The sequence below is a fragment of the Amblyraja radiata genome, chromosome 16, assembly GCF_010909765.2.
Source record: "Amblyraja radiata isolate CabotCenter1 chromosome 16, sAmbRad1.1.pri, whole genome shotgun sequence".
In the NCBI taxonomy this organism is placed as follows: Eukaryota; Metazoa; Chordata; class Chondrichthyes; order Rajiformes; family Rajidae; genus Amblyraja; species Amblyraja radiata.
In genome coordinates, this window is record NC_045971.1 from 42,191,681 (window position 1) to 42,204,114 (window position 12,434).

Here is a 12,434-nt window from a genome sequence, read left to right on the forward strand (position 1 = left end):
CCCTCTGCCCTCCAGCCAGCTGCTGTCCAGGAGCGCATTGCACTCAAGCACGAAGTGCAAAAGCGCTCCCACGACCAGTCCTGCCGTCCCCTACTGTGTCTGTTCCCCGGCCAAGTCGTCCGGATGCAGTCCCCCTCCGGTCCCTCCAAGCTTGCCACCGTCGTCGGTGATGCTGGTTCGCCGCGGTCCTACCTGGTCGAGCACGACGGTACCATCTACCGCCGGTCCCGCCAACATCTGCGGCTTGTCAACGAGCCCCCACCGCCGCCTGCCGACCCTTTCTCCCCTCCTTTGTCCGCCACGCTACCTGCCGCCCCGCGCATGCCTCGGTCCCTGCCATCTCAGCTCTTCCAGCCTCACTCTCCACCAGCCAGCCAGCCGGCTCTTTCTCCTCCGGGTTCCCCGGTTCCGTCCACCGCTCCCGCTCCTGCTCTTTATGCAGAGGGGGGAGATGGCGAGCTGCCTACCCGATCCGGCCGGCTGGTTAAGCCGCCTGTCCGCTATGGTGAATTTGCTTAGCTGTTTGCTCCTCTGTTTGTTTAACTGTTTGCTCACCTGCTCGTTGCGCATGAGACGTGGTCGCCCCGTCACTACTGTATTGCTTTGTTTCCAAGGGGAAGGATGTAGATGACATGTGCATGTGCCTTTAACATAGTGACCTCACCACTACTAACCACTCCCCATATCAGAAGTATAAATGCAACCTCCCCACCCATTGATCCCTCTCTAGCTCCTGTGACAGACCACGTACAGCTATGGCAGCAACGTTTGTGTATTACCAATAAATAGTAGTAAAGACAACAGTGTGTTATCAATACTCTTTACAGAAAGGAAGGAAATATAAGATTTAGGAATAAAACAGAAGGCTTGGTACATACATTCTACATTAATGTTAGAGATGCAGATGCTGCAATCTCTAGCAAAGTGCGGGGGAGCAACTCAGCAGATCAGGCAGCATCTATGGAGGGAATGAACAGACAACGTTTCAGGTTGGGGCCCTACTTCAGATTGATGACAAGCAACATTTAGGCGTGTGTCCCTTCTTCTGTCTGAAAAAGGGTCCAGACTCGAAGTATCTCCTGTCCATTCCCTTCCCAGATGCTGCCTTCCCTGCTGAGTTCCTCCAGCACTTTGTGTTTTACTGTATGTTTACCTCACTATCTGTCTTTGCAATAGCAGAAATATACAGTAAAATACTAGACTAAGTGGGACCCGTTGGGTCCCATGTTCACACCATGGTCCACCAACGCAATATTCCAATATTGGTGGCCAGTAGGGGGGGGGGGGGTTTCTGGAGCGCTAGTATGGGTGTTGTGGGATGAAGATCCTGGTTTCCAGAGGGCTAGTATGGACATTGTGGGCCAAATGGATTCTTGGGGTGGCAGCTCAGTCACTCAAGCCTGATATGCTGGCAGATCACTCGCGGATGGTGGGCTGGCAGTTGGCTCATGGCAATTCCTTGAGAATCCATTTCAAGCAGGGTGCAAGGCCATCAAATTCAAATGCAGTTTCCTACCATTTCAAGCAGGGTGCAAGGCCACTGAATTCAAGTGCAGTTTCATAACACTTCAAGCAGGGTGCAAGGTCACCGAATTCAGGTGCAGTTTCCTTCCACTTCAAGCAGGGTGCAAGGCCACCGAATTCAGGTGCAGTTTCCTTCCACTTCAAGCAGGGTGCAAGGCCACCGAATTCAGTTGCAGTTTCATACCACTTCAAGCAGGGTGCAAGGCCACCAAATTCAAGTGCAGTTTCTTACCACTTCAAGCAGGGTGCAAGGCCACTGAATTCAGATGCAGTTTCATACCACATCAAGCAGGGTGCAATGCCACTGAATTCAAGTGCAGTTACCTACCACTTCAAGCAGGGTGCAAGGCCACCGAATTCAGGTGCAGTTTCATACCACTTCAAGCAGGGTGCAAGGCCACTGAATTCAAGTGCAGTTACCTACCACTTCAAGCAGGGTGCAAGGCCACCAAATTCAAGTGCAGTTTTAAGCCACTTCAAGCAGGGTGCAAGGCCACCAAATTCAAGTGCAGTTTCTTACCACTTCAAGCAGGGTGCAAGGCCACCAAATTCAAGTGCAGTTTCTTACCATTTCAAGCAGGGTGCAAGGCCACGAAATTCAGTTTCATACCATTTCATGCAGGGTGCAAGGCCAGCAAATTCAAGAGCAGTTTCATACCATGTCATGCAGGGTGCAAGGTCACCACATTCAAATGCAGTTTCTTAGCATTTCAAGCAGGGTGAAACCACCATAAAACCACACAAAACACCACATAAACACCACACTCACAATTCAGTAGACATTCAGTGTGTTCAGTTGATTCATAGCTCAGACAGAGTCATGATCTCTCCCTCCCCCATCTTTCAGAGACTGAGCCACATTCACACTTCTGGGTTGTATAATACCTCCTACCAAAAGGGGCATGGCCTTCATGGTGCGATTGACAGGAGAGAGATTCTCAACATTTTTTAAACACTAATAACACTTTTAATTTTCATTGATGGGAATTATCCTCTGCACCTGATGGGTGGAGTGGGACTGAATGAGATGGCCAAAAATCACAGCCGTAAGTGGTAGCGTTTTATCTAAAATCAATATACAGTGCAAACAGGAAGTTGTCAAGTTACCACCACGAACAACAGCCATTTGCAGTGCTTCACTTCAAACCAACCACCACCAACAACAGCCATTTGCAGTGCTTCACTTCAAACACATTAAGGGCATTCAATGTCAGTAAAACCACACTTGTTTAGTAGACATGTGTTCAGTGTTATCCACAGCTCAGACTGAGAGACATGACCCTCTCGCTTTCCCCATCTTGCAGTGACAGACTGAGGCACTCAACGCTTCTGGGTTTTATAGTCCCTCCGGAAGGGGCATGACCTTCAGGAGAGAGAATTTTTCTCTCCATTTTTTAAACACTAATAACTCTTTTATTTTTAATCGATGGGAGAAATCCTCTTGTCCTGCACAGTGGAGGGAGACTCTGAGTAAGATGGCCAAAAATCACAGCCGTAAGTGGCAGCGTTTTTCTAAAATCAATATACAGAACAACAGGAAGTGGCCAAGATCAGAATTTTAGTAATATAGATTATAGATGACGTTGAGATGATACAATAAACTCTCTCCAAACATCTTAGTTAGAATGGCATAGTGAACCTAAGCTAATCTTCCATTACGTTTTCAGTAGTCTTTTGCTATAGAAAGCACAGTGGTGTCGCTTGAAGAGCCAGAGTCCGGGTTCGAGTATGGAAGCTGTCAGTGTGGAGTTTGCACTTTCTCTTTGTGTCTGCTTGTATTTCCTCCAGGTGCTCTTTTTCCCTTCCACAGCCCAAAGATGTGCGGATTTGTAGTTTGATTGACTGCTGTAAATTGCCCCTAATGTGTAGGGAGTGGATGCAAAAGTGGGACAACATAAATGTAATATGAACGGATGATCGATGGTTGATGTGGATTCAGTGGACCGAAGGGCCTGCTTCCATGCTGTCCCCAAAATCAATCGATCAATGGTGCTATCATTGTAAATGGGGGGTTGTGACCTCGTGTGAAGAGCCAAATATCAATATTTAGTTTCAATAATTATGTAACATTTTAAATAAGCACATGTTGCTGACATTCTAGACAGGCATAATGGAGCTGATTGTGTTGGTTTTAACTCAATCAATCCTTTTACAAAGAGGTTTCTCTTCATTTTTTCTGAGGAAATTACCCAGATTTTATTAGAAGTTGCTGTGATTTCTTCATTCATTTATGAAATCGGTTATTATTTTAACTGAGCAAATTGTTAGTTTTTTTGTAGTCGGTCTTGCATCCTACTCCATCTCACCTCAACCCTGGCCTGGAATGGAATTGTCAATGTTAAGTATTGTGCTTACCTAAATCAGTAGAGGCAATTTGGTACTTTTTGTTTGTATAAGTTACATGTTTGAGGATATTATTGATGATTGCCAAACTTGGACTTCTTATTGTCAATTCTTTTTCACCCGATCCATGTACGACACCATCAGGAGTTTCAACAATTGTATTGAATACCCCTTGAGTCGCTGTCAGTTTGACCTTGGTACAAAAAGCAAATAATTCATTATCATTCAAATGTCGTCCATTATACAAAGTCTTTTGGACAATTTCCCATAAACAAATAATGATTTATTCGTATCGGTAATTGGACGCATTGTTATACGTACTGTATTGTTTTCTCCCTCCATGCCATGCACAGCTAGGCCTAAGTGTTAAAAATGTAAAAGATTTAAGTTTTCATGTCAAGTGGAAAAATTAACGTAATAATTAATCTGTTTATTGAAAAACAAAACCAATGTACAAACCTGGGATGAGAATAGAGTAGAGTGGCTTTACTTCAACTCCATGGGTAGGGTAGCTCAGAGGAGAATGGGGTTGTGCAATAATAACCTTCTTTGCAGGCAATTCATTTCTGTATAGAAATCGGCATTATACTAAGAACAATGCAACTTTGAAAATACTCCTTTGTTTTTGTCAAAATCATTGGCATGGATCAAAAGTCAGCTGCAAATATAGATGCAGTCACATTGAGATTATAAATACATTCATAGGTGACCGGGGCAAAATTAGGCCATCAAGTCTTCTCCACCATTCAATCATGCCTGAAATATCTTTCCCTCTTAGCCCCATTCTCTGGCCTCCCCATAACCCCAGACACCCAAACTAATCAAGAATCTATTAATCTCTGCCTTAAAAATATCCGTTGACCTGACTTCCACAGACTTCTGTGGCAAAGTATATTCCTTGTATGTGTACATACTTGGCCAATAAACTGGCCAATAAACGTATTCATTAATTCATTAATTCATTCATTCATTCATAAATTCCAAAGATTCACCACCCTCTGACTAAAGAAATTCCCCCTCATCTTCTTCCTGTAAAGGCTGAAATGGTACAAAAAAAAGTGGTGGGGAATAAATATTTCATCCTAATCTCACAAAAATAAATGTTCTAACCATCAACCTCTTAATTAGTGTCCTTACTCCTTTTCTTAAGAGGAGTCATCCACTAAGGGCACAAGCAATGGAATGACCATGAATTTGGTGAAGATAAAACTAAGAACAGTTCCCCAGGGTATTCTGGTTTCCTCCCATTCCCCCAATTATGTGCAGATCAGTGGACTAATTGGCCATTGTAAATTACCATTCATCTGAGCAGTTGGAAGGAGAAACAGGGGCGGAGCGGTTAGGCATGCACGCAGGGCCGGATTTACGTATAAACTGGACAAGCTTCAGTTTAGGGCCTCGACATCTAGGAGGCGTCCGGCCAGAGCAGGACACCTGCCGTTCAACTCTGGGCGGCCCCCCTCTCTCGTCTCCCCCCGCTATACGTATCCAGGCCGCCGGGTCTCCGCTCCCCGCTCGCTCCTCATCCGCCGGCACGGCATGCCGCCTTGCACATGCGCACAACCACGGCCCGCACTTCATCGGCCGCCCTGCGCATGCGCACTGCCACGGCAAATGGTCGGTGCTGGGCACTTTCTCCCTCGCTTTGAATTGTGGGAGATTTGGCCGCCATTGCTGTCCGGTCGCTGCCTCGCCGCCAGCGCTGAAAACTCCCTGGAGTAACTCTTGCTTCAGGTTTCCTGGTCTCCATAAATATTCTAAATGTAAATTAAACTGGAGGTGGTAGAGGGCTGAACAGTAAAAGCCTATTGCATTTTATCTGTTTATTTATTGTGTATATATATGGTCTATGGTATATAAACACACTGAACTTTTATCTCCTGTTCTGTATTATGTTCACATATTGTGTTGTGCTGCAGCAAGCAAGAATTTCATTGTCCTATCTGGGACACATGACAATAAAACTCTCTTGACTCTTGACTTGGACTTAAGCAAAAAAGGGTTATTTGGGAAAAAAGAGCTACCTTAAATTTAGTTGCGTCTGGTTGGGTAACTATGGTAGGGTGAAGACTATTCCATGCTTTAATTGTGCGGGGGAACTCCATGGAGCAGCCAGCAACTCAGGATAGAAGAAATTGGGTGACGTTTCGGGTAGAGACCCTTCTTTAGACTACCTCTGATTTTAGTGTCTTTAGTTTAATTTAAAGATACAGCGTGGAAACAGGCCCTTCAGCCCACCGAGTCCACGCCGACCACCGATCACCCGAACACTAGTTCTTTCCCACACATTAGCGGAGTAAATCATGAGTCAAGAGTGTTTTATTCTCTCAAGTCCCAGTTAGAACAATGAAATCCTTACTTGCAGCAGCACAACAGAATATGTAAACATAGTACTCTGTAAACAATGTTATAAACGAGAAAACAAAACAGTGTATATTTATATATGAATATATAACTATATAAATATATATGTGTGTGTGTGTTTATGTGTAATATATATACCCACACACACACATAATTTCCCTCCTTGGATTAATAAAGGTCTATCGTATAGTATTTTGTGTGTAGGAAGGAAATGCAGATGCTGGTTTAAACTGAAGATAGACACAGAAAGCTAGAGTAACTCACCAGGTCAGACAGAATCTCTGGACAAAAGGAAAATATTACGTTTTGGGTTGGGTCTGAAATAGGTTCCTGCACACCTTTGGAATGTGGAAGGAAACAAGAGCACCCGGAGAAAACCCATGTGATCAACGGGAAAAGGAGCAAACTCCATACAGACAGCACCCATATTTAGGATCAATTCCGGGTCTCTGACACTTTTAGGCAGCAACATTATGGCCAATGTACAGCCCCATAGTCTTGAACTCAATTAAAACGACAAATGTGGCAAGGGGGGTGACATGAAAAAGAAAGGAAGAGGCGGAGACAGTCGGCTGTGGGAGAGCTGGGAATGGGAGGGGAAGGAGGGAGAAAACAAGGGCTACCTGAAATTAGAGAAGCCAATGTGCATACCGCTGGGGTGTAAACTACCCAAGCAAATATGAGGTGTAGAGAATTGAGGACACAGCCCAGACAGAACGTCACACAAACCGACCTCCCTTCCATTGACTCCATTTACACTTCTCGCTGCCTCAGTTCTCCATGGACACTGCCTGACCCGCTGAGTTACACCGGTACTTCAGCTCTTTCTTTTGCAAAGCAGCATCTGTAGTTTCTTGTTTGTACAGATTCCAGCAGAGTCCTTTATTTCCTTTTATGATGTGTCTTGACAAATCCCTGAAATATTAGATGCTATGTCACGCATGATTCATGTGTTCATCGCATTACGTAAACTTGGGTGGTGCCCAATTAATCTTGGAACCAGGCCCAGATTTTCTCCGATCGTTGCAAATACAAAGTAGTCATGAAGCGCATAACTCCAGACAAAGGGTGGCTCAAATAATGTTTTGGACGTAGCCCAGAACATCACGCAAACCAACCTCCATTCCTTTCACTCCATTTACACTTCAAGCTGCCTCGGCAAGGTCACCAGCAATATTAAGGATAAGTCACACTCCATTCACTCCCTCTTCCTCCACCTCCGATAAGGAAAGATGTACAGAAGTGTGAAAACACTCACCTCCAGATTCAGGGACAGTTTCTTTCCAGCTGTCATCAGGCAACTGAACCATCCTATCAATGGTTCTGAGCTACTATGTCCCTCATTGGAGATCTTCAGACTATCTTGCACTAAACATTATTCCCTTTATCATGTATCTGTACACTGTGGATGGCGTGATTGTAATCATGTATAGTCTTTCTGCTGACTGATTAGCATGCCACAAAAGCTTTTCACTGAACCTTGGTACATGTGACAATAAGCTAAACTAACTAACTAAATGTAGACACAAGGAACTTGAACAAAACATAAAGTATTGAAGGTACTCCAACACCTTCGGGACAGGCAGCATTTGTTTAGCGAATGTAGTGATGACGTTTCAGGTTTGATGAAAGACATCGACCCAAAATGTCATCTGTCCATTCCCTCCACAGATGCAGCCTGGCTTGCCAAGTTCCTCCAGCATTTTGCTATAGTTTAATTGATGTAGTTTCCACCCCCCCCCCCCCAACCACCACCTCCTCCCCCTCCCCCACACACACATATCTCCTAACGCTCTGCGAAACATTTTATCTGAGCATGGTGAATTCATCAACTTGTATTTCTGCTTCTTTTCTTAATATTTTCTTTCTTTCTATTCTGCTCACATTTTATTTTTTATACTCTTCTTCCTTAACAACACAATCTCTTATGCATCCTTTATCATTAAGACATGTGCAAATTGTTTCTTGAGAACCGTGTCTATGTTAAATACTGGCTGACACAAGTTACCTTTCTGGTCTTCAAGGGACCCAATATTTATCATATGTGTATGATAAATTATATACACATATGATAAATATTATATGTGTATTCCACCAGTCAGCTTAGAATAGACAGAGAGTGGTGAATCTCTGGAACTCTCTGCCACAGAAGGTAGTTGAGGCCAGTTCATTGAGTATATTTAAGAGAGAGTTAGATGTGGCCCTTGTTGCTAAAGGGATCAGGGGGTATGGAGAGAAGGCAGGTACGGGATACTGAGTTGGATGATCAGCCATGATCATATTGAATGGCGGTGCAGGCTCGAAGGGCCGAATGGCCTACTCCTGCACCTATTTTCTATGTTTCTATGTTATGTTATGAATCACTCAAGGACTCAGCAATGAGTTTAGGGAACGAGCGGGAGGTCAGATGTGTGACTCAGTGCATGTTTCTGTGCCTGAGTATGTGGGTATGGTTAGAACATGGCTTTCTCTACAGAATCTCTGCTGACCAACTGTGCAATTCAGCCTATGGCTTTTACACCTCTGAAATCTGCCTACATATGTGATCTTCTGTTTCCGGTTGATTGTTCCGGGCTGATGGATATCTAAGAACACAACGGATGGCAATTCTAGTAAATTCTGCATCCCTAATAAATCACAATTATTGGGCAATTAAAAACAAAAATTAGATTTAAAGAATTGTTAATGATTACAATGGTAGAAGTAAGCTCTCATTCAGCAACTTACTTTCCAAATGGTTAAAAGAATAAGAACGATACCAAAACACTTCACAGTCAATGATCTACTGATGAAGTATAGTTAATACTGACTCAGGCTGACTTAGCAGCTAATGTATACAGAGAAAGATGCTGGTAGCAACAAGGAGATAAATGATTGAATAAGTTGTTCGGGTGATGGCTGAGGATTCACAAGCATGAAACAGGCCCTATGGCTCACTGAGATCACACTGAGGTTTAAACACCCATTCATCCTCATCACATTTATTTTCCCTACATTCTCATTGCTTCCCACAAATGCGACCCCACTTGCACACCAGGGGCAACTTATAGTGGCCATTTAAGCAACCAAGATGCATACCTTTGGGACGCGAGAGAAAAGAGGAAAGTCACGTGATCATAGTGAAAATGAGCAAACTCAACACACAATCACTAGGTTACCATCCCTTCAGCCCCTGACACCAAAGGCCAGTTTGTTTATCCACTTCTCCACTCACCACAATGCCAACACATCTGCTCTCTGTTCCACTGATAAAAGACTGAACAGCTAGGAAAAGTATCATGTATCTTGCACTTTTACGGATGTGGCTTTGGAGAGAAAATAAGCCAACATCTGGTGTCTCAGATGAGTTTGTCAGAGTTTAGAGATATAGCATGGAACAGGCTCTTTGGTACACCGAGTGCACGCCGACGTGCATTCTAACGTTATTCAACTTTCTCATCCACTCCCTACATTCTAGGGGCACTCTTTGTTTTACAGAGGCCAATTAACTCACAAATCCACGTCTTTGGGATGTGGGAGGAGACCAGAGCATGCAGGTGAAACCGATGTGGTAACAGGGAGAACGTCCAAACTCCACATAGACCACACAGCAGTCAAAGATAGGAGCAAACCCGGGTTTCTGACAGGTTTGCGGAAGTGGTTCTACCCGTTGTGCCACTGTGACTCCCATTTGTTCTTCCACAAGAAAGTATCCTTGGCAATATTTATCCCCCATGCAACAGTGCCTAAAAAAGACGATCTGATCATTATTTCATTGCTGTTATTGGGAACTTGCTGCGTCCAGATCGATTCCTACATTATAGCTCACAGTAGACCAATGATTCTACTGGAGGTAATTATCTATATTACTAAAACTCTTTGTTTGTGCTGACAATGTGCCTCTCTGCTCTGCTTTTTCCTATCTTCTTCCAAACGTTAGGGCACAGCTTTCCCATTTTCACATATTCTGTATTGTAGTAAATGCCTACTATTTTCTGTGTGCTTAAGCAAAGCAAGAATTTCATTGTCCTATACAGGGACACATGACAATAAACTCACTTGAACTTGAACTTGAACTTCTACTCACATTTTCCCGTCGAAACAATAAATATCTTCCCGTCGCATTCCGACCTATATTTCCAATGTTATTCATGATTTAAAATTTCAAAAAAGCCAAAACCACTTTCTCAGGGAGCATCCAATGACGATGTCACAATGCCTCTCACAGTGCACTAATCACAATGGGCTCTCAAGCTGTCCAGGCCCTGGCGCTGGGGCAGGGAATGGGAGTGAGGGGAGGAGGAGGAGGGAAATGGGGTAGGGTATCTACCCCTTCCCTCTCTGCCCCTCCCTCTCTCTACCCCCTCTCCCTCCCTCTACCCTCCCCCCTCTCCCTCTCTAACCCCCTCTCCATCTCTACCCTCCCACCCCTACCTCTCTACCCCCTCCCTCTCTACCCCCTCCCTCTCTACCCCCTCCCTCTCGCCCGCCCCGCCCTCCCTCTCTACCCCCCTCCCTCTCTACCCCCTCCCTCTCTACCCCCTCCCTCTCTACCCCCTCCCTCTCTACCCCCTCCCTCTCTACCCCCTCCCTCTCTACCCCCCTCCCACTCCCTCTCTACCCCCTCCCTCTCTACCCCCTCCCTCTCTACCCCCCTCCCCCTCCCTCTCTACCCCCTCCCTCTCTACCCCCTCCCTCTCTATCCCCTCCCTCTCTACCCCCTCCCTCTCTACCCCCTCCCTCTCTACCCCCTCCCTCTCTACCCCCCTCCCACTCCCTCTCTACCCCCTCCCTCTCTACCCCCTCCCTCTCTACCCCCTCCCCCTCCCTCTCTAACCCCCTCCCTCTCTAACCACCTCCCTCTCTACCCCCTCCCCCTACCTCTCTACCCCCCTCCCTCTCTACCACCTCCCTCTCTACCCCCTCCCCCTACCTCTCTACCCCCTCCCTCTCGCCCTCCCCGCCCTCCCTCCCTACCCCCCTCCCTCTCTACCCCCCTCCCTCTATATCCCCCTCCCTCTCTACCCCCTCCATCTCTACCCCCTCCCTCTCTAGGGAGTGGTGAGTATTGGGACCTATGGGTGAGTGGTGGACTATTGCATTGCGCTCCCCCCCCCCCCCCACGCCCAACCCGCGTTGGGGGACAGGACACAATGGGTCCTACTTGTTTGTCTATAAATGTGCTTTGGAAAATCCTGAGACCAAAAATGATCTGATATAAATTCATGACATTTTTAAAAGTATATAAAACCCTTCAATGCAAAGATAATCCACACTGTTTATAGTGCCACCTATCATTTACTTACCTTTTTTTATATTGTTCATATTGTAATCCTCTTCGGTTTTTGATTGCCAAATTATCGTTCCCAGCGTTAAATTTATCATATGTAAACATGCCTGAATTCAAACTTCTACAGCTGCAGGCATTTCTGCCAAATGTCCTACAGAAACAAAAAAAGTTGAAAATTGATCTACAAGTTGATTGTACAAACACTGAAAGTGAAAGAAAGAAATTACAATATAGCTACAACCTGAATACAGATCCTGAAATGGAATTGTGTGAGAAATCCAAACATTGCTACACATTTATAGACACAAAATGCTGGAGTAACTCAGCGGTTCAGGCAGCAGCTCTGACGAGAAGGAATGGGAAACTTCACCCATTCCTTCCCTTCAGAGATGCTGTCTGCCCCGCTGAGTTACCCCAGCATTTTGTGTCTATCCTAGATTTAAACCAGCATCTGCAGTTCCTTCCTACACACTCTTCACATACATGGCAGACCAAAAGCCAACAAGCATTTTACTTCTAAGTTTACTAAAGGAAATAAGCCATAGGTAAAATGTTCCTATACCAGAATTCATGGTATGTAGACTGAAAACTCTTTTTATGTGCTTGGAAAAATATCCAAGCACAAAGGGGAGAAAATGAGATTGAATGTGGAATAGTACCACAGTACAACACAGGCCTTTTGCAATACAAAGCCTGACCTAGGTACCAACCTTGATACCAATTTAATCCCATCAACCTGCACATGGTCTATATCCCTCCATCCTATGCCTGAATAAATGGTTCTTAAATGCTCCAAAGACAAATCAAATTGCACGTTAAAGTCGCAAAGTGCTGGAATGACTCAACGAGTCAGGTAGCATCTCTGGAGAATATGGATAGGTGACTTTTCAGGTCAGGACACTCTGACCCGTGTTCTGAACTGCTGCTGACCTGC

The 12,434-nt window shown here is 45.1% G+C and overlaps 2 protein-coding genes across 2 annotated transcripts in view; one reads left to right on the forward strand and one right to left on the reverse strand.

The window, feature by feature from the left end:
* Positions 1-12,434, forward strand: part of LOC116982168 (zinc finger protein 239-like) — a 1,102,810-nt gene that overhangs the window by 450,947 nt on the left and 639,429 nt on the right. The window lies entirely within an intron of this gene.
* b4galnt2 (beta-1,4-N-acetyl-galactosaminyltransferase 2) overlaps positions 1-12,434 on the reverse strand; it is a 36,620-nt gene that overhangs the window by 11,730 nt on the left and 12,456 nt on the right. Inside the window, exons 3-6 of the mRNA XM_033035472.1 lie at positions 11,517-11,651; positions 4,327-4,433; positions 4,189-4,226; positions 3,880-4,060 (exon numbers count right to left, since the gene is read on the reverse strand). Coding sequence (XP_032891363.1) covers positions 3,880-4,060; positions 4,189-4,226; positions 4,327-4,433; positions 11,517-11,651 — 461 coding nt within the window. The remainder of the gene's footprint in view (positions 1-3,879; positions 4,061-4,188; positions 4,227-4,326; positions 4,434-11,516; positions 11,652-12,434) is intronic.